The 23,197-nt window shown below is 47.0% G+C and overlaps 1 protein-coding gene across 4 annotated transcripts in view; it reads left to right on the top strand.

Annotated features, from left to right (window-relative positions):
- The window catches only part of RUNX1 (RUNX family transcription factor 1), a 257,316-nt gene that overhangs the window by 136,287 nt on the left and 97,832 nt on the right, over positions 1 to 23,197 (top strand). For 3 of the 4 annotated variants that reach the window (XM_047876133.1, XM_047876130.1, XM_047876131.1), the window contains exon 3: positions 19,958 to 19,996. The exons of the other annotated variant lie outside the window; for it this stretch is intronic. In XM_047876133.1, coding sequence (XP_047732089.1) covers positions 19,958 to 19,996 — 39 coding nt within the window. The remainder of the gene's footprint in view (positions 1 to 19,957; positions 19,997 to 23,197) is intronic. 4 annotated transcript variants of the gene reach the window in all.

Genomic DNA, 23,197 nt, shown 5'->3' with positions numbered 1-23,197 from the left:
TAATTACTTTTAAGAAGCAGTTAAGAGTATCCCTACGATGCCGCCGTGTGAATTATTAAAGAATCCGATGTAAGGCCCCCACCCCCACCCCAAACTGAAGCCCTGTGTCATGGGTACCAAATCATGCATCCTGCCCTGAAGCCCAGTTGAAAGGAGAGCAAAGATGAAGGGGCCACAAAGAGAGAGAGAGAGAGAGAGAGAGAGAGAGAGCAAAAATGAGACATGGCTTAAGAGACATAGTGCCTAGAAACAGTCCGAGCTTGTCGGTGCCTCTGAATGCTGCCCCAGCAGTGACACTCTGTGTCCTGGGTTCTCTAACGTGTACACCTACCTGTTCAGATGATGGCTGCAGAAAATGTGCCCCCCTCCGCACGGCTCCGTTTGCAGATGGCAGATGGGCAGTCCTGAGTCAGAGCCCTACAGTTTCCTTCCTTCTCCGGAGCCCTGCTCATCCCAGAAAAAGACTCAGGCAAAGCCCACTGCTCCCTCCTTGCACCTGCCAATTCTATACCTGCCTGCAGCCTTCACTGGGCCGGGGGTGGCCCCCATGGGTGGGAGGCCAGGGACTTCTGTCCCCTGTTGCCATTGACTGGGAAAACTTAGCTCAGACCCAGTCACACTCACTCGTATATGTCTTATATATCTGGGGCCAACTCAAGACTGACCTGAAGTTTCAGATACACATCAGATGTGGATTCCCCAAATGGAGACAGGATCCCTCTCCGTTCCACTTAGCCTGCACCCCAAAGACTAAGAAAGCTGTGGAAACAGAGGTCTGCACTTGCTAAGTGAGACAGCAGGCAGGGGCACAGGGGCCAAGGAGTCTCCCTTGCTGTGTTTCTTTGGTTTTGATCTGGCCAGAAACGTTTACCTTCTGAGAAAATCCATATATTTGCATCACCGAAGCATCAGAACCCTGTGTGAGGAAGAAAACTCCTTCAAGGGTGGGGTTGTGGTTCTCACTGCTTCCCAAACCCTGAGGTGCTTTCTTAGGTTATTGACCATCAATTTCCAAAGGCCTGGAGGCACCAAGAGCCACAAAAGAGGCAGGAGGTTCCCCAGGCTTCTAGACTTACAGGAATCCAGTGATTTAAAAAGCAAGTTGCAAAGGGGAGGTGTTTTTCCCCCCATTATCTAACACCCGGAAGCAGTTATCTCCTTCCTCTGAGATCTGGGCTGACTCAGGGTACACCAGGCTGGAGAGGCGGCAGCTCCAGTCCATCATTCATTCATTCATTCATTCATCCATTCATAGAAAGTATTTCTTGAAGATCTACCCAGTTGCGAGCACTTTTCTTAATACTGGGGGCTCTCCAGCAACGAACGGGACAGTTTCTCCCTCGCTGCACCCATTCCCTTGAAGCGTGGAGGCAGGCAATAAACAAGTGAACACAGAGGTTAAATAAGACAAATGCAATGATGAGAATAAACCAATGTGTGGGAGCTGATATGGGTGGCGGTGCAGAGGTCGGGAGTGGGGTTACTGTAGCTGTCGCTTTAGCAGAGGACACGTGGGCGGGCTTGGGAAAACACCCAGGGGCCAAGTGATCCGGGCAGAGGGAAGGCGCGTGAAAAGGTCCTGAGGCAGGAAGCGCTTGGCGTATCTGAAGCACAGGACGGAGGCTGCGGGACACAGGTGCTCTGTGAGGTGAAAGTGGTGGCTGGGCCCGCTCGCCCAGAGCCTGGAATTCTGAGCTTCCTGGAAAGCCCTCACGGAGTCTGGTTAGAGGAGAACCACGATCTCTGCCTGTGTGACTGCAATGAAGCTGGCCAGGGGGCTCCTGCCCTTTCTCCCTGCCGAAAAGTCCAACACCAGGCAGACTGCAGGCCCCTCCCCCGTCAGAGAGAGCACGGGTCCAAACGTGACTGTCAGGTGCATGACCCTGGCAGAGCTCCCCCTCTCTCTGTGCCTCACAGATCTGATCAAGAACAAGAACCGCCCCCCGCCCACCTCCCCCCCGAGCCACTGGATGCAAGCTGTCTGCTTTCGGGAACCCTGGTTGCTACTATGGTCAGCATCATCTTTATTTCCTACAGTATATCCCCAAAGTGTATTTTTGGTGCCGATTTTTACCAACTTCTGTATGGCAGGCATTTACTGAGCACCTACTCTTTATCTCCCTGGGTCCTGTACCACCACAGGAGAAGCTTTGTGAGTCGGATCAGGAAGCGTCCCTTTTCCCCCACCCAAGTCTGCGAGTTCCTCTTGCGCCCGGAAAGTCCAACGAAGCGTTCCGCGTTCTCCTCCTAGGTCTTGTATTGAGGTTTCTTGCAATATTGAAATGAAGCGCTGGCCTGAGCACTAGGATTCCCTACTGGTTGTCAGGAACAAGCCGTCCCCAACCCCCTAGGGCCCGGGACCAGTCCGGGTGGGGGATGGGTTCCCATTCTGTCCAGAGCCCAGAGGGCTCTGTCCTGTGCACTCAGAACCACTACTGGGGGCCGGTGGGGAAAAGGGAGCTTGACTCTCCTGTCCGGGGCTAGTGAGACAGAGGACAAAGGGTGCGAGAGACGTTTGCCTTTGCCTTTAGCTTTCATTATGCGGTTCTTGACTTCAGAAAGACAGTTCATTTGTTCTGAGTTCCCAGCAGCCTGAATGAATTCCCCGCCAGAAAGAAAAAAGAAAAAAAGTTTTGAAAATTATCTCCGTCATTGATGATTCGATCAGGAAATTACAAAAAAGGAGAAAAATGAGACCGGGGAGAGCTTTGAGCCCTCCAGCCAGTGGGGCGAAAGCAAGGGAGCACAGCCAGACATCGGGGAGCCACAAGCCATGACTCAGGCGCACAGATACCAGCGCTGGTTTCCCAGGATGGCAGGCAGAGAGTGAGTGGGAAATCCAAGCGCCCGTGGGGAAGAGAGGGCTAGGCCACGCGTGAGGCTGGCCCCGGAGCTGGTTTGTGGAAGTCGATCGCGGGGCCGGGTGACGGAAGTCTTGATTTGTTTAAAACTGAAGCTGTCGCCCTGTTTCAGCGTCTGCGCTGGCCTGTGGGTATTCCTGGCAACCACAGAACCCCGCATGATTGCCCATTCACAGCCCGGTGGGTCAAAGGTTCAAGCAAAGAGGAAGGGAAGGGTGAAGAAAAAGAGAAAGGTGTGGCGTGAGCCAGTGGAATCCTGGGGAGAAGACCCACCGTCCTAAAGATCAAGTTTGAATCTTGCCGGTCCTTAGCTGCTCTTTTATACTTTCCCGCTATGGAGTCAACTCGTCTCCTCTCCTGGAGGATGGCCAGGCTGGAGCCAGAGGACCCCGGGACCCCACCCAGGGGGGAGCCCTCCTGACCCTGCGGCAGAGCTCACACCTCCTTCTGGAGACGTGCGGGACGTCAAACAGAACATCACCTATTTTTTCTCCTGTTTTTCTTTTTAAGAGATTTGATGCGGTCCCTGTAAGGACGGGCGTGCCACAGCACGTGAGTGGCATTAGGAAGCTGCCTCCGTGCCAAGAGGGAGGGACGCCACCTCCCGCATCTGTCCTGGTCTCTCCTCCTTTCTAGTCTGATTTTCACAGTTGCGGGCTGGACCTTGACATGAGATGTGCAAAAAATGAAAAGGGGAGGGGTGAACTTATAAACCTATCTGATGTGATCCAAATGGATTCCATCTGTTTTCCACAGAGAGGGGATATAAATAATATGAGCAAGCATTAATTCGTCCTGCAAGGGTTAGTGCTCAGTTCCAGAAAGTCCCATACCGAATGAGAGCAAAGCAAGGGTCTGACGAGGACTCTGGCTGTCTTCGGCCCACAAGCTGCACCAGGAAGGGAACACAGAGCTGGCTGGGTGTGATGTCAGGCCCGCCCTCGGTGGGCACTTTCTCCAATCTAAGACAAGCTGCCCCTTAGCATGTGGGGGTCTAATTTGTGGGAGAACAAAAAGCACAAAGTATTTGCATGGGATAATCTGTTGCAGAACGCCTTAAACATAAATAACACGATTATAGTTCTTGTTATATATGTGTGTCCCCCAACCCACATGCGTGCACGTGTGTGCACATACGCGGGCATGCACATACACACACACACACACACACACACACACACGCAAGCCCCAAGAAGATCTATCACGGCAGAAAGATCAATGACTCTGTTCCTCTTTGTTTAGAATTATAGATAAGCTTTTTACATCCCCTGAATCATTGGTCACATTCAATGTATACGCAAAAGAAGTTCAAAGGCCTACCTTGACAAAGGACGTTTGGAGAAAGATGATAAAATGTCTCTGATAAAACACACACAAAAGACTTTAGCAAGAAAGACCTACCAATTAGGAAAGCAGCACTTGGGCATTGGGTGTGAAACCCTGTTATCTACAGCTTTGGCGCTCAAAGATAGTGGCCCTGAGCGTAAGGCTTTATCTGGCCTCCACAAGAATAGAGATTGCACCTCCCCAGAACCATCCTGTCTGCAAAGCCCAGGAAACACCTTGCAGAGAAGTTGATGCAACATTTGCCATCCCAGCCCTCGGTGACAGTTAAAATAGTGTTACAACATAGCGTTGAGCAACGGCCTCGCCCTATCAGCGAAGTCTATGTTCCAGCCCACTTTTCCCCCTGGAGAAGCAAAGATGACACTTTGGTGACATTTTTTGGTTCCCCCTTGACTTTCAGGTTAGACTATTAAAGAGAGGGAAGAGACATTCTTCCTTCTACCTTTCCAACAGAGTATAGAAATCCTTTCCCGATTGGGGCACCAGGGTGGCTCAGTGGGTTAAGCGTCTGACTTTGGCTCAGGTCATGATCTCACGGTCTGTGAGTTCGAGCCCCCCTGCCCCGATAGGCTCTATGCTGACAGCTCGGAGCCTGGAGCCTGCTTCGGATTCTGTCTCCCTCTCTCTCTGCCTCTCCCCCACTTGTGCTCTGTCTCTCTCTCTCTCTCTCTCTCAAAAATAAATAAACATTACACAAAAAAATTAAAAAGCCTTTCCCAATCGACGTCTCCAGCAGAAGATCAGTAATATTTACTGCTTACATTTTACTGCATTATTCTTGAGACTTTCAAAGGATTCCCCGTATCTCTTCATGGAAGATTTATTACTCTGTCCCCACAACGTCTTCAGGGCTGGAGTTTAATTTATGTGATTGCAATCAGGAAACCACTTTGAAAAGGAAGAAATCAATTTAACTTTTCGTGAGTAGTAAATTTTCTGTAAATAAAATTTCACAAGACCCTCCTTTTTTTTTTTTTTTTTTAAATCAAGAAGTAACAACATGGCTGTTGAAATGGCGGCAGGTTTTGGGGAAAGATTCTAATTCACAGGTCAGGGGGTCCCAGATCCACCACTATTTTGAGACCTTGGAGAAATCACTCATTTTTCCATTCCATCATGAATGGAGTATACAGGGTGTTTGCTAAGGCTGTTTTCACCTCTTGAAATGATTGGATGCTAGTCTACGAAGGGGTGGCCTTCAAAACATTTTCCCCTGGTTTGTTTTGTAATAATCCTTTTGCCTTTGATGACCGTGCTTGGCTTTGCAAGGTACATCAGCCGTTATGATTTCACGTGGTCTTCTTGAGAACTTTGAAAATGGCAGGACGCCAAGGCCAGTGAGGAAACTGAGGCACGGGAAGGTTAGGAGCCCTGCTGAGAGTCACAGAGAGTCACACACTGGGTCACCTAACAAAATGAGTACTAAGATAAAAAAAGACATTTCAGGCCAGAGGCTTTCAAATTTTTTTTGAATGGCTGAGCAACAGTAAGAAGAAAATCGTATGCACGACGCAGGAAATGGGTCTAGCGGTCAAAAGAGGGGCTTCAGGAAGCGATACTTTTTCTCACTATTTGCAAAGCTCTCTATTTTCCATTTATTCTCTTCTATTTTTTTCCCTTTCCTCTCTTTTCTTTTTATTGTAACAAGAATCATTATTATTATTATTTTTAGTTCACAACTAATTCGGGGCCACAATATATGGTTTAGCAGTCACTTTTCAGAAACTTTTTACATGACAGTGACCTGCTTTTTCCCAAGTCAGAAAATAAGATGTACCCCCCTGAGTTCTGAACCCACAGGTGAGTACCAAGTTGGGTTCTCTTGTTGTGGGTTTCTCGCTCTGTAGAAAGCCCCCAAGTCTGTATAATAAGGAGGCACAGTCCTTAGAGTCAAGCCTTCCACCCTAGGCAACTCATGACCCTCCCGGCTCTGAATACACCATCAAGTCCTAATAAATAATGAATACTAATGACAATATGGAGACACCTGTTTGCACTGTACTCCCAATAAAGTCAGAAGGATAACTGGGGCTGCTCCCTAAAAATGGCATATGGCTCTCTAAATAAAGGGCTTTAATGCATTTTATATTTAAACTATAAGGCCATGGGCTCAAACCCAAATTGAGATGGGCTCTGCTCCTTAAGTACATTCTGGAAAAGTTGTTGAAATATTTATCCACCTATCTGGGTTCAGTGTTTCTAAAGCAGCTCAGGCATCTCGAGTGGGCCTGTTTGCAAATGCCCCTTGAACTGGGCAGGGGCTGACTGTCGGAAGCAAAGGCTGTCCTTTCTTCGGAAAGTCATTGTCTATGAAACTTCTCGCATGAGAAGTACGAAGAACCACGTTGTTTCCACAGCACAGCACGCAATTCAAAGATTGATTTCCTACGCACCTGCTCAAATTCTTACTTTCTGTACTCCATCCCTACGAGGCCACACTGCTTAACCCTTTAAGCCTAAGAGGATAATAGTCGCAAACATAATAGGATTATTAAGAGGATTAAAGGTGATAATGCCAGGGAAGCCCTTACCACAAGGCCTATAACTCAGAAGTGGCTCACGCGTTGTTAGAGACTCTCTATTATTTGCCCACTGACATTTGCCGTATATACATATACATATATATATATTATATATATATATAATAACCATATTAGCGTCACTAAGGCTTTCACTTTTGATGAGTCAATTCCATGGCCGTCTCTGTTCACATAGACTAAGATCATTTGATGGGTCTCCAGAGGTCAAACCACCTAGCCTCTCGACTTCAGGTCCACGGATCCCCAAACGTGTTAAAACCTAGCATAGCCCAAGTCCAACGCGTTCGTGAGTGGCACGCTATCCAGTCGGCTCCCGACATGCTGAATTATTTCCTTGACCTACTAAGTCTATCGGATCTATGCTTGTATGTTAGTTGCGTCTTTTCAAAAAATAGAAAAGGCTCACATTTATTTTTAAAGATCCGAACTTTTGTCTCAGAGGGGAACTTGGCTTTTCTCAGGAATGCTGACTTCTAACACGAGTCACAAGTGTCTTTCTTCCTTCTGTTCAAAGCAACATACACAGACTTCCAGCTGACAGATTCTTGTTCACAGGTAGCTGCTGAGGAGTTATTTGGGGTATGTGTACTTTGGAATTCAACGTGCCAAAATCTTAAAGACCAGTGAGAAGATATTTTTTAATAGAAGTTTTTTGTTTTTTTTTTTAACTGGAGGGTCAGGGGTGGGATCGCAGACCCACTCGATAAGCTTCAGGTGATCTAGCAGTTTCTAGATACTCAATCCACTTTTCCTTTTTAGTTCCAGATACTTGGAGCTTAGTAAAAGCCAAGAGAACATTCCACGTGTGTGGTAGTCATTCTCCACCATGCATTTGCTGCTTTAGTATAACGTCCTAGGTTGTATCTGCCTTTGTCTCTAATTTAACTCATTTTACTCGTAAGAACTCCAGAACTTTTACTTTTTTTAATTTTTTTAAACATTTATTTATTTTTGAGAGACAGAGACAGCATGAGTGGGAGAGAGGCAGACACAGAATCCAAAGCAGGCTCCAGGCTCCGAGCTGTCAGCACAGAGCCCGACGCGGGGCTCAAACTCACGGACCGTGAGATCATGACCTAAGCTGAAGTCAGACACTTAACCAACTGTCCCACCCGGGCGCCCCAAGAATTCCAGAACACTTTTAAATATAAAGATGACTAGTGACAGAATAACATTCTCATTAAGGAAATTTTTTCTTCCGCTGCTTTACCTTTAACGCAGTGTCATGTTCTCGCTAAAGAAATGCCTTTCGGGGAGAGTATGATTAATCAAACCTTCCTTTATTGTGATCAGAAGAAAAAGAAAAAGGAAGAAAGAAGGAAACATACACAAAAGTGAAAACTAAGTTGCCATGTAACTTTATTTCCTTCTCATTCCTAGCGTTCAAGGGGTTAACCAGAGGTCTTAATAAATTTCCAGTCTAATTGGGAAGGGGGGAGGATGTGGAAATCATTTCAGGAACGAGATGAAAATTGCCAGCCTCCACGTGCCTGAGGCAAAAAGACGAGAAATGAAATCTCTCGTGGGCTTGGTTAGTGAGGGGGAAGAAATCTACATCTTGCACTTCAGGTTCATGTTAAATAATGATCTCCAGAACGGTGGGACTCGGGAAAAGGGGTCTGCCCGCGTCTCTTAGACGGGGCCCACCAGGCAGTTCCTGGACAGTATCTGTCCTTCATTCAGCTCACCCCAGACCCGGCTCCAGACTCTGACCACTCAGCGTGGTTTGTGTAGACAAACAGCGGAGCCCCTACTGACATGTTTGGGAAAAGCTTCTTTCCTCCCGATAGAAGTGCGTTTCATTATACAGTGTGTCCACTGAAAGCGTTCTGGGCTAAACAGACAGTTTCTACTTTAGAAGTGGTAAGGAAATCCACTAGATCCGGCATATGTTTCTCTCAACACGAAGATGCCCCCTGAATGGAGACCTTGACACGTACAGAACATCTTCTAATTAAATGCTTTTTGAAAATTCTTTAGGCCCACATTTATAGAAATACTTTCTGCATGCCCTTTTTCAAAACTTACCCTAGAATGCTGTATTAACCAATAATGCTTTCGAAATTGTCCTCCGGGAGGAATGGCTTCATATGCATTTGAATGAAGGGACCTAGAGAAGCAAGAAAAAAATGGAGGTGCTTTATGGTCACTAAAGAGCGGTGCATTCATTGGTCAGTTTAACTGGAAATAAACTTGACTTCATTTGGGGACTCATTTGCCTTCACGGTGGAGTAATCCTCTGTTCCTTCGTTATTACCATTTTTAAAGAACTACCTTCTCTGCAAAAATGTGTGCTAAAAAGCCTTCGAGTGTTGTTTGTATGCTTAATCATTTTTAACAATTTTTGGATGATCTCTTTATATTGCTTTTGTTGTACATACAAGTATAAATTGGAAACTAGCTAACAGATGTTTATTTTTCAGATATTTTTGTTTAATTTTGTTAAAAATTATTTTTGCCTTCCTTCCTACCTTTCAAGAACAGATGACCTGTACAGAATTAGTACCATTTATTCATTGCAAAAAAAAAAAAAAAAAGTAGAAAAATGTGCTTTTTTGAAACATAGATTTATGATGACATTTTTCTAAGCAAGCACAAAGCAGTCACATCAAAAAGTTTAAATCTTACCTAACTAACACTTTTTGGTTAAGAAATAAACAATGATGTTTCATAGGAAGTCTCCACAAAAGCTTTTAATATTCCCTTTCATCATGTGTATGGTATACTCTGCATAAAAATGTGATTATTACTAGAACATAATCGTATAATCTTAATGTAATCTGAAAATATGTAACTATTACAATGCAGATCTTAGGATTTGTATAAAACAGAAAATGTAATTATGTAATTAGAGAATAGAATAATCACTTCTATGGCTGCTTTTTTTTTTTAGCTATTTTTTATTTCATGCTACTGTGTGGTATTTTAAAGCTTTGGTGGAGTGTGATAATTCCATGACCCCACAACAAAGCAGAGTAATGATAATGTTAGCCCGCTGTTTCATATATAATTCTGTTTTCCAAGTCTGCAGATCGCAGGGTTAATATGCGAGGATTCGCCTTCTTATCTGAGTGCCTGGAGCACACTCTAAGACCAACATTTGGCAATTTATTATTTAATTGATCGATGTAGATTTCTCAGCAATTCCTCGCAGAGAACTACACTGCTTACTCTGATTCTTGAGCAGATTCCCATGTCCAGGACAGGTGGCAGATCGGACAATCAAGATTCGTCTCAAACTTCTGCGGTCCCTCTCTAATAATTTCTGCTACAATTCTGAGCCAATTTCTCCGCAGTCTCTGGGGAACCACAGATAAGAAAACACTGCGAAGTTGATTCTGGGTTCCCCTTTTTCTTTCTTTTCCCCTCCCCACTCAAAACCCGAGTTCACTCCAGCCGTGTGCTGACCTAGGTCAGCACCAGATCAGGTCAATTTCTCACAATTCCAGGTGGCATTTATATGTAAGTGTTGATGGTGCTGAAAAGCCCCCTTGTCCAAATCTCTCATTTTGTAGGAGAGAAAACTGAAGCTGGGTCCGTGTAAATGTCTAAGTGGCTAGTAGCAGGAGGAGGCTGAAGCCCCCTTCCTTCCCGGTGTGCCTCTACCAGTGAGAGATGAGTTGGGTCCTCCTGCATCAACCATATGGGGGGGGGGGGGGGGGGAGGAGTTGTTGGTTGCACGAACAACCCGGTCATTCATTCAATCATGCCATCAACAACGTCAAAACTTCTGCTGTTGGGAGGGAGTGAACAGTTACCCAGCCATCATCCCATCACTTGAAGATATATGTATCTCCTTGCCCGCCCCTTTACCCACCATGGTCCACATTTAACATCACGTGGGCCTGCCCACCGCTCTACCAGCTCGAAAGGGGTCATTGGGTTCATTTTATCAAACTGACCTACAGTTCACCCCCAACCCTCCTTCCTATGTCTAACAGTTCAAGAACGGGTTAAATCGACTCACCTACTTATTTTTAGACGTAAATGTTGCACGGGGAGGGGGAAGAAAAACATACCTTCCCATTTCATAATTCCCCAAGTGAGAGAGGAAAGGTAAATTATAAACACAAAGAATAAAATAAACTGTTCCCCTCTGGGAGGAGAGTTCATCGCGAAATGATGTGGGAAACAAGGAAAAAGGCTTCTGTGCGTTCATTCCTACGTTCATTCGTTTCTTTTTTTACCCAACTTAGAAAAATTGTGTTTTAGCTCATCATGGCGGGATGGTTTTAAATGCATGGACTAAAATTTAACCTAAAGTAAAGCAGACGTAGAAGTTATAAGCTGTTTTTATAGACTCCTGTCATCCACCAGAAAAGTTTACTCCTGTAACCGTCCCCACTTGGGGGACTCAGAATCATGGGAAAGCACATAAATTCGCTTCCCTGTTCAGTAGATTTTTGAGGTGCTTCTTGATACTTGGGTACTTTCCCATAGCGCTGGGATAAGGGATGCCATTCAAAGAGGAGACCAGTTTCATGCACCCAGAGTGGTTTCTCAGCCTGTCCCAGGAAACCACCTTCTGTCCATGGCCAATGGAGCCAAAGAAACCGTGGAGAAAATCCACATCCTCTCTAGTCTTCACCCATCAGCCTCTTGACCTCTGCACTCACCCCACCAGACTGAGGGGTGGAAACCAGGTACGTTTGCCCTAAAGAGATAACTGGGACCTTCAGAGATTCCCAGCAGCCTCTGAGGACTCAAAACAGTGAGGTAGGGCCAGTCGTTTCGGTAATAGACCTGGTCCCATATCTTCCCCTTTGTTATTTTTTCTGAGCACTGGAAGAGAGGCAGATCCACTCCCTAACTTGGACCAGGAGCTGCCTCATCGATTTGAACTCTTACTGTATTTTAACCAGAAGATTGTTACCAAATTGACATCTTGAGTGATTTGGGAGGGAAATATGCTATATTTCAAAATAAACCTGTTTGTAAGAATTGCTATTTGAGAATGAGTATCATTTGGCTACTTTACAATTCTATTTTAAAATCACGACCTATTAAAAATAGAACTCCTTAGGGCACCTGGGTGGCTTAGTCGGTTAAGCGTCCAACTCTTGATTTCAGCTCTGGTCATGATCTCACGGTCTTGAAATCGAGCCCTGAAAAATAGAACTTGTTTTTCTAATCCCCATTGCTCACATGAAATTCATAGAAAATGAATCCTGTAAAAGAGAGAAACAGGGGCGCGTGGGTGGCGCAGTTGGTTAAGCATCCGACTTCAGCCAGGTCACGATCTCGCGGTCCGTGAGTTCGAGCCCCGCGTCGGGCTCTGGGCTGATGGCTCAGAGCCTGGAGCCTGTTTCCGATTCTGTGTCTCCCTCTCTCTCTGCCCCTCCCCCATTCATGCTCTGTCTCTCTCTGTCCCAAAAATAAATAAACGTTGAAAAAAAAAAAAATTAAAAAAAAAAAAAAAGAGAGAGAAACAAGGGATGCTTTGGTAATATCTTTTCAGGGCTCTTAGGAACCCCCCCGCGCTGTTGTATAGGCTGAGCCATCAGTGGCTGCTAAACATTACGTGGAAACGAAAACTGCATGAGGTTGGCTCGTGGCTCGTCCGTGGCTGTGAAGACGTGCCTCAAGGCATTGACAGCGGTTGGTAGGCTTTCGCAGTTCAGTTGCTGGCTCTGTATGGGTGTGCGCGCTCGCGTGTGCGTGTGTGTGTATCTTTCTGCCTGTTAGTCTATCGGGTGATACTGTAATAAAAATTCTGAACTTTGCTTCAGGAAAGCTCAGAGGGAGAACGTGAGTCAGGAAAGATGCGTCACTTAAGGGCCTTCCCTGACAGCAAAGTTAAAAACAGGGCCTGCTAGAGCGCCGGCAGAATAGTAGCAACATTGCTGTGCAGACGGAGTTGTGTCTTGAGCGGTCACTCTGGAGGCGCACTGTCCAAAACAGTAACCACTAGCCACAGGTGACCCTTAAGGACTTGAAACGTGACTGCGGTGAATTGAGGCTTGCTATACACACAGGACTTTGAAGGACTGGCTGCAAAAAAAAAAAAAAGAATGTAAACTATCAATAATTTTTATATTGATGACATGTTGAAATGCAAATGTCTGAGATACAGTGAGTGAAATGAAATATATCATCAAAGCACTTTCACCCATCTCTCTTTACTCGTTTAATGCGGCCACTAGAAAGTTTTAAATCGTGTCTATGGCTAACATTACATTTCCGTTGGGCGGTGTTGTCCCAGAATGAGGAAGAATGCCCAGGTAGTTTAAATGAACCTCGTCAGGGTCTAGGAAAGAAATTTTGACAGGGGACAGTATAATGATATGAACCATCTTGCAGTGTAGTTGAGCTGGCTGGTTCTAGCTGGGCGCTCCCGAGGCAAACTGCTTGGGTGGAAAGTGGGCCAGTTACTAAATCTCAGTTTCTGCAGCGGTGAAGTGAAGGGAAGAAATATGAACCGCTTGTTACCAGAGGGTTAAGGGGAAGAGCACGTGTAAAGCACTTGCTGTACGGTGTGCTAGAGGGTGCACTGATAAAAGGTAACTTCTGTTGCCGTAGTGAGCTGCCATCACAAAATCATAGACTGAGTGGCTTCAACAATGGAAATTTACTTCTCACAGTTCTGGGGCTGGAAGTCCAAGATCGGGGTGCCTGTCACGGCCACGTTCTGGTGAGAGCTGTCTCCCTGGCTTGCAGATGGCTGACTTCTCACTGTGTGCTCACATGGCAGGGGGAGAGAGAGAAGTAGAGAGAAAGCTCTCTGATCCCTTCTCCGAAGAGCGCTAATCCCGTGATGAAAACCCCGCCCACATGGCTTCATTTAAACCTAACTGCCACCCACAGGCTGTGCCTCTTAATACCATCACACTGGGGGTTAGGGCTTCATCATATGAATTTGGTGGGGCGGCGGGGTGGGCGGGGCACAAACATTCAGTCCATCACAAGAGTTTAAAAAACCCAATCAGAAATAGCTTTGATGTCAATTTGCATTTGGCAATGTTGTTTAAGAAAACCTTTCAGACACCGCAGTCTAGCGTGTGCTGGGCACAACTCGCTGGATACTGAGCCGGTGCTCTCGCGTTCCCTGAGTGTGGTCCATGAAAAGGCAGCAGCACTGAGAACCTGTTGGAAATGCAGGATCTCAGGCGCCCCCCAAACCTGTTGAATCAGAATCTGCACTTAACCAGATCCCCAGGGGCTTCAGAAACATATTCAGTTTCTGCAGTACTGTCTAGGGATTCACAAAGGAGGAGGACAGCCTCACCAGCAAGGTGTTCAAAATCTAGAGGCGATGTGTTTACGTGGGGGTGAGGGCGAATCAGGAGACAATAAGACAATTATACAGGGGACATTAAGAGGGCCCAATGAAAGATAACCTTGCTCCCCAGTGATCCAGAACCAACTGTGAGGCAAAGTAGCCAAGCAGACAGGGATTAAGATATCAGCTTTACATAAGAGACTCCTAAATATGGAGAACAAACAGAGGGTTACTGGAGGGAGGTGTGCGAGGGGGGATGGGCTAAATGGGGGAGGGGCACTAAGGAATCTACTCCTGAAATCATTGTTGCACTATACGCTAATTTGGATGTAAATTTAAAAAAATAAAATTAAAGGGGCGCCTGGGTGGCTCAGTCGGTTAAGCGTCCGACTTCAGCTCAGGTCACGATCTCGCGGTCCGTGAGTTCGAGCCCCATGTCGGGCTCTGGGCTGATGGCTCAGAGCCTGGAGCCTGCTTCCGATTCTGTGTCTCCCTCTCTCTCTGCCCCTCCCCCGTTCATGCTCTGTCTCTCTCTGTCTCGACAATAAATAAAATGTTAAAAAAAATTTTTTTTAAAAGAAATCATTTAAAAAATAATAAAACTAAAAATTAATTAATTAAAAAGGAAAAAAATATCAGCTTTATCACCAAGGACTGTGAGAGAACATAGCTCAGGACATGGCTTCTTGCCATTGAACCCCATAAATAGACACTTACTCATTAGCACACAGGCAGTGTTATCCCAAACAAAAGGGAAGGGAAAGGCACGCTCAGAGTAATAATTTTCTATTGCTGCCACACTACCAAATTACCACACCTACTTATTAGCTCAGAGTTCTGTAGGTCAGAAGTCCAGTTGGGCTCAACCACGTTCCCAGCTTAGGGACTCACGAGGCCAAAAACCAACCAGTGTTGGACCGGCCGACTCTCATCTGGAGGCTTTAGGGGAAAATGTTCTTCGAAGCTTCTGCAGGTTGCCGGCAGAATGCGGTTCCTTAAGGACTGCGAGATGGGGTCCTGCTTCCATGCTGGCCGTCAGCCAGGGGTCACCTACAGAGACTGCTCTCCGTTGTGCACATGGCTCCCTCCATCATCCAGCCGACGATGCAGGCACATCGGATCCCTCTCTCTACCTCTTTTCCGCCCCAGCCTGAGAAAACTCTGCTTTTAAAGATCTCATGTGATTAGATCAGGCCTCCAGAATAATTGCCCTTTTGGTTGACTCGAAGCCAACGGATTGGTAACATCAGTCACATCAGAAAAATTCGCTGTGCCACGTCACATGGCCAGGGCGTGACATTTCCTCATATTCGCTGTCCTCCAGATTCGGGTGGGAAGTCTTGAGGGTCCGTTTTAGGGTTCTGCCTCCTGTGCCTGGTTTCTATTCCCAGAGCTACTAAGCAAGCAATTCAGTCTTTTATGGTGGAGGATGAACGAGGTTGGGGCAAGAGGCCAAGAGTTTTACAACGAAGAATGTCACTCCGCATAGAAACCAGAAGCCAGGGAAGAGTTGGTCCCATTACTTGGCTCTTACGCACCCCACCCTCGATACACTCAAATAGCTATAACATAAAGTAAAATATAGTCCAAGGGTCACCCAGAGGACACGGACACCATGAGGAAGAGTATATTTGGCCCTTGAGGGAAAATTTCACCCGAGGCACAGGGATCTGAGCCCACTCCAAGATGGGAATGAAGGGTAGTCCTTAGTCCTGCAGGAGAGCGCAGAAGAGCTCGCTCTGAAGCTGGGGTGCGTAGGGCATGTGTTCTGTGACCACGTCTGCAGAGCAGTGGTATGGGAGAGTAATCTGGAAGTACTACATGAAATTAATAGAAGCCCCTTTGTGGGAGACCTTTGCAGGAGATCTGGTGAGAAGTCATGAGAACTTGAACCAGAATGATGGCAATAGGGATAGAAAAAGGAGGGTCAATTACAACGAAGAAACCAAAAAGAGGACTTGGCAGCAGACCGGATGAGGTCAAAGGCAAGTCCGTGGATCCCACTCTGGAGACCGGAGGGTGAAAAGAGCGAGAAGAGCTGGGTTGGCGCGGGAGCTGATGGGTCTGATCGTCAGTAAAATGCACACGATAGATGTTAATCTTCTCTCATGTCTTCAACACACCTGCGCGCGCGCACGCACACATCTCAACTTTGGGCTCTCCCTTTCCCTGCCACCCCCCTTTTCCCCTCCCTCCTCCAACAGGCACCTAGCTCCCCCCTCCCTCCATGCACTCACTGCCCCCTCCTCTGCTCCACTGAATGTCTTCTAGCAAAAGTTACCACGGATCCTCTAGGGAAAATCCAACGTCATTGTCTCAGTCCTCATCCTCATTGGCCCCTCCTTGACCTTGGCCTTTGAGACTCATGCCTTTCCTCTCAAAACTCCCATCTTCTTTTGTTTCAAACACCCTATTCCCCTCTTTCTCTACCTGGCTCAATCCCCTTGGTCGGTCCAGGTCCATCTTTTTCTAATCAACCCTTTAGATGTTGACAATCTCAGATTCTGTCAGCACTCCCTTCTCCCCGGACACTGTCTCGGCAAGATGTGAAACCACCACAGATGTGTGACGATTCTGCACTCGTTACCTGTACCCTAGACCTCTGCCCTCAACTGCTGTTTTCTCCACCAGCACCTACAGCTCTGTTCTGTACCTCCAAAGCCAGATCCTCGGGTCGACCTCCAAACCCTTCCTCTTCTGGTCTTCCCTCCCGCCAGTAATGGCACCTGGGCCGGAAGCAGGAGAGACTCCTCTCCTCCCCTCTGCGGCCATCTCTTCCATCTCCATTGTCCCCACCTTAATGCAGATGTTCACAATTCCTTGTGCGACAGCTGCAGTAGCTCCCCCTTCCTCATCTCTACCCCCTCCTACTCACCCACCACCTCTGACACATTTACTTCCCTCAAACAGATGTTAATCACGATGTTCCCCAGACTTCAAGGCTCCCATAGAACCCAGTGGCCTCCGGTTGAAATGCAAATTTCTGCAGGTTTATAAGCCGCCTACGACCTGTGTTCATGTCTGCCAGCATTGTGTCCTCTGTGAGCGCCCTCACCCCAAACCTACCCTCCAATGACACCAGAAGTGACGTGTGGGTCTGTTTCAGAAATTCACATCTTTCTCATGCTGATCCTTCTGCCAGGAGCGCCTTCTCCCCTGTCCCCTCCCACCTTCCTGAAACCTTCCTCCAGCCCTGCCAACCATCTGGTAAAAATCTACCCAACCTCCGAGAGCCAACCCAAGTACCACCCCCGCCAGGTGGTATGCCCCCTCGTTTTCCTGTGTCTCCTCCCGCCATCTTCCTGGAGCCATGACACTCCATGACACTCAGCAACAGCCATGATGCTCTGTCGCTCTCCTCTATTTGTCCTTTGCTATCAACCAGCCCAGCACCCTGCCTGGCACATAGAAAGCTTTACAGATACGCTGAAGGGAGGAAATCAAATACTTCATACCTGGGAAAGTCCTCAAAATGCCATTTTGAATGAGTGGAGGCCGAGGGCTAGAAAGCCATTTAACATTTATTAAGAATTGAAAAGCTAAAGGGACCTTGACCTGCTCCTCAAAGTCTACAGATGGCCAGAAATAACCTCGGGCTGTGACTCCTAAGTATTCGAGATTTGCAATGTAAAGAATTTCGGGGATAGTTTCTCATGGAGACAATGAGACAGGAGAAGGTAAATTGAAAGATGAGCTCAGAGTTTAGTTTTTCAGAGCTCTCCAAAAGATACCCATAAAAACACATAGTTGTGATCAAAAAGAAACATAGCTCAGACCCATAGGTGGACATGAGTCTGTGTCATGTGTGTGTGTGTGTGTGTACATAGAGTGGAGTGACTTTGTCAGGTTTCCTAAACTCTCCAAGTGTGAGGCTCCCCGTCTGTAAAATAGGGTTGGTAATGGCATCCTGGCAAAGATTAAATGAAGCGAGGAATATACAAGCATTTTGGTCATTACCTGGCACTTAGTAGTTTCAAGGAGAGGGAGGGAGAGAGAGAGAGAGAGAGAGCGCGCTGGTGGATAAGTTGGCCAAATTGAGCTCTTGCTGCCATGAACCCCCAAGACCTATCCTCTCTTGCGGTTTAGGTTCTAGCACGTTTCACAACCCTCTGGGCAAATGACTGCCAACCTCCACAGGGGCTACCTCTCCTGCAGACGAGCCACCCTCTCCGGGCTTAAGGCTAAATGGCATGAGCACTGTGTCCTCAAGGCTACTGACACAGGACAAACTAAGGACGGTTCCCAACAGATGACATGCACACCTTCCAAAATTCACTCACTCTTGCCTTTGTTTTTAGGTTAAAAAAAGATCTTGGGTTTTCTCCCAGAATCCCGGAAATATTAGCTGTGTAACTGGAACACTTGTGTTTCTATTTTGCTTCTTCTATTCCCCAGCCTCTGACCTGGGGGAGCTTCTCAGGGTCTCAGGAGAGAATGTCCAGGGTGGTAGGGTTTGCTGGGTCTCTTCCGTATAAATCCAGCTGTCTGGTCAGTATTACTGTTGTGGATCCCCCCTCCCCCATGCCTATTAAAAGTAAACTTACGAACTTCAGGGTACATTTGAAATTTCTTAATTTATCATTCATAAGCGCAAATGATTTTTTTCCCTGCTCTATTTATAAAAAAAACTCTTTACAGAGTCATTTTATATACATGCAAACCACAATCTCTCAGTGATTTGTTTTTTGAGGATGCTCCGTGGAAACTATACCTATTCAATTGCTTTAATCTTTCATTATAGGGTAGTCCTTCAGAACCCCTTATTATTCTAGTTGTTCTTTTTGCTTTGGCAAAAAAAAAAAAAAATATATATATATATATATATATGTATATGTATATATACATAAGACTAAGGAGCTGTAAATCTTGTTCTCCTGCCTATTTAAACAGCGTCTCGAAATCTGAAATAATTACCTCCTTTCTTAGTTTTAAAGTGTTTTTAAGATGTATTACATTAATATTGTGGAGTAAGGTTGAAAGTCGGTCTGTGACATTGCAAATGCTCAAATCCGAAGGCTCTGAAAAATGGCGTATCCTCCGTGTTAAGCATTCAGTGCTGAGCATTTTCAATATACAAGGCTGTTCCAACAATGTCAAAAGCAGAACATTACTGTAGATATTCAAGGAAAAGAAGCTTCAGATGACTTTGCTTAATGGGTTTACCTATAACTGGACACGCAGCAGCAATATAGTGACACATATTTGGATGTGATCGTATGACAGATATTTTCAGTGAAAATTGCTATCATCTGTTATGTCAAGAATGAGAGGTTTCAGGATAAATACTCTGAAAGATAAATCAGGATAAATTAGTAAAGAGAAGGAGAGTAGAGCAAGCAAGGAGGAAATATTTGCAACCTGTCCCATTGGAAGTAAATTATGATAATGTTTATCAGTTTGTTTCTTTCAGAGGAGGTATTCAAAATTGTTTATCTTCATTGCTTTAAAGAAAACTCGTATTTTTACCTCTTGCATTTCACCTCTGCTGTAATACCAATTTGCAAGTGTTTTGGTATGAAGTAAGGGTTTGGTCTTGAGTTCACCTTGAATTCTGATTCACGTCTACTTCCTCCAGATGTATTTCTAATGTTCATAAATAAATCACATTGGCCTCACATAGCGAGGTTTAAAAAGGTGATTCTGTGAGAAAGATTCACTACTAGCTATCAATGGAAAACATTGGTTGAAGTCACATAAAATTATGTGCATATGTAACAGTTCATTTTTTTACTTGCTGGTTTACTGTTTCAAAGCTACTTTTGTGCCCAAATTGGACAATATGCTATAAAATTCCCCAGTGCTAAAAAGAGTGAGGGGCAATCAGCGAACAACAACAAAAAAAAAAAAAAAAAGAGGGGGGGTGGAAATTTAGTTTTAATGCTTGTAATTATTGCAATTAGAATGAAATTTATCAACTATCAGTGAATTTAGTGTTTGCTGTCAGTACATTTACCCAATTGTTTTTATTTTCCCACTTTCTGTTCTTTCAGAATGTGTACACGGAATGAATCCATCTAGAGATGTTCACGGTATGTTGGATCCCAAATTCTATTTTTTTATAAAATATGCACATTCATATGATTTTTTATCTATGCATCTCTACAACGTATGACATAAATTAGCCAAATAATTAAGGCTTTTTTTTTTTGCTGATTCACAAATACTTAAAAGCTGCTCTTCATATTGTAAATATCAAACCCTATAAAACATTCCAATGAAACTATAATGACACCCTCGGTTCTACAGCGTAGTTTACCACAGGTGCATTCTGCTTTTATTAAACGACTCTGCATGACTCTGAAAAAAAAATAGAGCTTGTTATAACCTAGTTTATTGCCTTTGTTACAGCAGTGGCAATGCAAAATTTTTACGAGGGTAAAATGTTTACTAAGCATCCTAAATTACAAAAAAAAAAAAATTAACTTAAAAACTTTCTGCTTGCTACCTGTGAGCTACACAGTGATGATGCTGGAGTGAACAGATCACACATCAACCATGCATCCTATGGAAACATTCCTATGAGGGAAGGATATAGTGGCAGAAGGAAAGACTCCTGTCCCCAAAGGAATTGGATTTCAAAAGTATAATAATCTCAGAGCCACTCCAGAAGGGGGGAAATGTTTAATCAAATTGTAATGTCGAAAACTGGATTGTGTGTATGGCAGGTTATTCGCCTGCACGGATATGAACATGTTACTCTTCATAAAAATGTTCTCCATCCCTATGACATTATACCAACTGCACCAGCTTGCTCCAGAACCACTAGCAAAATACGTGCCCTGGTTTTAATTCACTGAAGTGGTCACTGAAATAGAAAGGTTTTTTTTCTAGAAATACACTTTTAGAAATGTAATTTTAAAAAGATGTTACCCACAGAGGGGAATGTTGATTTAAGAGACCGGTTGAGCCTCTAATCCTACCTACAGGCATATTTTATTTTTGAGAGGGTTTTAAAACAGAAAAAATGTAAGATATTTAGATATTTTCTGAGACCACTTACAGTTATATACTGACCTAACGCTGAAGACAAACGTCAATGAGCCATTGTTTTTTTCCCAATGAAATTGTTATTTTTATTCCAACTAACCAAATACTACTTTTAAAAATCCCTCTGAAAACTTACATTTCATTCCTGTTAGGGACATTATTGGAATTTCCCCCACGCAGCAAATTTGGAAAAAATCTGTCCTACAGCATCCACCCAACACGTCGCTTCGTTGTATTTTTTATTTTGTATTATGACAAGAGTTAAATTTTAGTATTGTTCCAGGAGTGAATGCGGTAATGTCTCCTTTCCTTTCTTAGGCAGAGGAAGGGAAACTCTGTATTGCCGCTAAAATGAGCGCTTTGGGTGGGAAGGAATTCTTCATTTCGCGTGCGATGTTAATGAACTTTATAAGCTCTGTAAAAAGTCCTTCAGACTAAGGGATTCGAGGTACACCTTAGCTGAGCCTCATGCTGCCTGCTTTAGTTCCTCGATAAGGAAGGTGCAGTGCAGGGTTTTATTTCTCGTTTTCAAGTGCGCACCGCACAGCGCATATATAGCCAGCGCGGGTCCCGGGAACCCGAAATGCCCGGCGGCCGGATTTAGAATAAATCAGCAAAAGCTTTTCTCGCTTTTATCATCCTCGTCGACGTTCAAGTTCGAGATGCACTGGTTGAAACTCTTAGCCGAGCAGCGCCCAAGGTGCTGCCGTTGAAGGGCTCACCTTGGCGCATCTATCCCAGTACCTCTTTTCTAAGGAAGGGAACTTGACCCCGCCGGAGAGGCTGCCGCGGAGAGTCAGACCCGCAGCCCCCTCGCAGGGTTTAGGGTTTCAAACCGCCGGAGCCCCAGAGGAGCGTTCTTCTCTGACCTTTCCGCGCGGCGAAATTACCCCAATCCGCTACATCCCCCGAGTCAGAGCCCATTTTCGCCTCTGCCGCACTCCTGAGCCTCCCCGCCCTGCGTCCGCGGGGGTCCCTAAGGATGCACTTGGCGGCTGTTCCCGGGAGCGCTCGGTGGGCACTTAGAGCGTTGTATTTGAGCGGCGGCAAAGGGGTTTCACTCGCCCCAACTCGCCTCTAGAGCCGGAGGCGGCGGCGGAGCCGGGGCCGGGGCCGGGGGGGGGGGGGGGGGGGGGGCGGCAGACGGGGAGGCTTGGCAACGGCGCAATGTTTGGAACCGCTGGGCCAAGGTGGAGAGAGGACTTTTGGGGGTCTTTATGCCTGAAATGGGGCCTCTTCAAAATCATTTAGGAAAAACACAAAGGAGTTTGCTGAGACCTCAGACCCATTAAAACAAACTGCAGGTAGTTTGCTGGGAGGTCCCGGGCGTCCCGGGAGAGGAGCGAGGGGACGGCCCACCTGGGGAGAGGCTCGGAAAGGCAGGCGGGAGCCGGAGCCGCTGGCCGGGCGACGGCGCCCGGGACGCCGGGAGCACCGGGGTGGCGGGAGGACCGACCGCGGTGTGCGCCCAAACGGGTTTCGGGAAGAGACCCTGATGCGGGCCTGTCGGGACAGCCGGGACCCCCCCGACTCCCACCAGAGGGTTCCTGCACCGCCAGCTCGGCTGCCGGGATAGTAGGGGCGCAACGCGGCCGCTGGGGCTGGCTCCGGCGGCCGTTTCCAGTCGTTTCTCCCCAAACTGGAGTTCTGACGAGAGCGACCCAAAGGCCCAGAGGAGGGCCGGCGGAGTCCCGCGCCCTCGGGGGCGTTCCCGACGCCCCGGGCGGCAGAGAGGACGGCTGCTGCCCCCTGGCGTCCGCCCCGGGTCCGCGGCCCTCAGCGCCTCCCGCGGGGCCGGCCCCCGCCTCCTCGCCGCTCGGCGCAGCCCGTGCGGCCTCTCGGGTCCTGGGGCGAGGGAAGCCGCCCGGGCCCCCGGGAAGGGCCTCCGCGGCGGGCCCGCCCTGGCCGACGCCTCCGTTAGGCCCCAGCGGCAGAGCCCGAGGAGAGTCCCGCGCGGCGGCGGCGGTCCCCGGCACTGTAGCCGCGCGCCCGCAGCGGGGAAGGAGACGGCTGGAGGGAGGGGCCCCGCGGGGGGGGACGAGGGGGAGGGCGGGTGAGGGACCCCAGCTCCCGGGAGTCGAAGTTGAGGGCTCCGTGTTGGGGGCGGGGTGGGCGCCCTCCCCCGCGGCGGGGGGTGAGTGCCGCGGGGTGCCAGGGAGCCCCGTGGCTGCGGGGCGGGGGAGGGGAGGGACGGGCCTCGGGCGCCGGGGTGGGGCGGGGCCCCCTCTAAGCTCCGCGAAAAT

This window comes from Prionailurus viverrinus, chromosome C2 (genome assembly GCF_022837055.1).
Source record: "Prionailurus viverrinus isolate Anna chromosome C2, UM_Priviv_1.0, whole genome shotgun sequence".
Classification (NCBI taxonomy): domain Eukaryota; kingdom Metazoa; phylum Chordata; class Mammalia; order Carnivora; family Felidae; genus Prionailurus; species Prionailurus viverrinus.
Note: the sequence above shows the minus strand (reverse complement) of the source record. Positions and strands in the feature narration are given on the sequence as shown.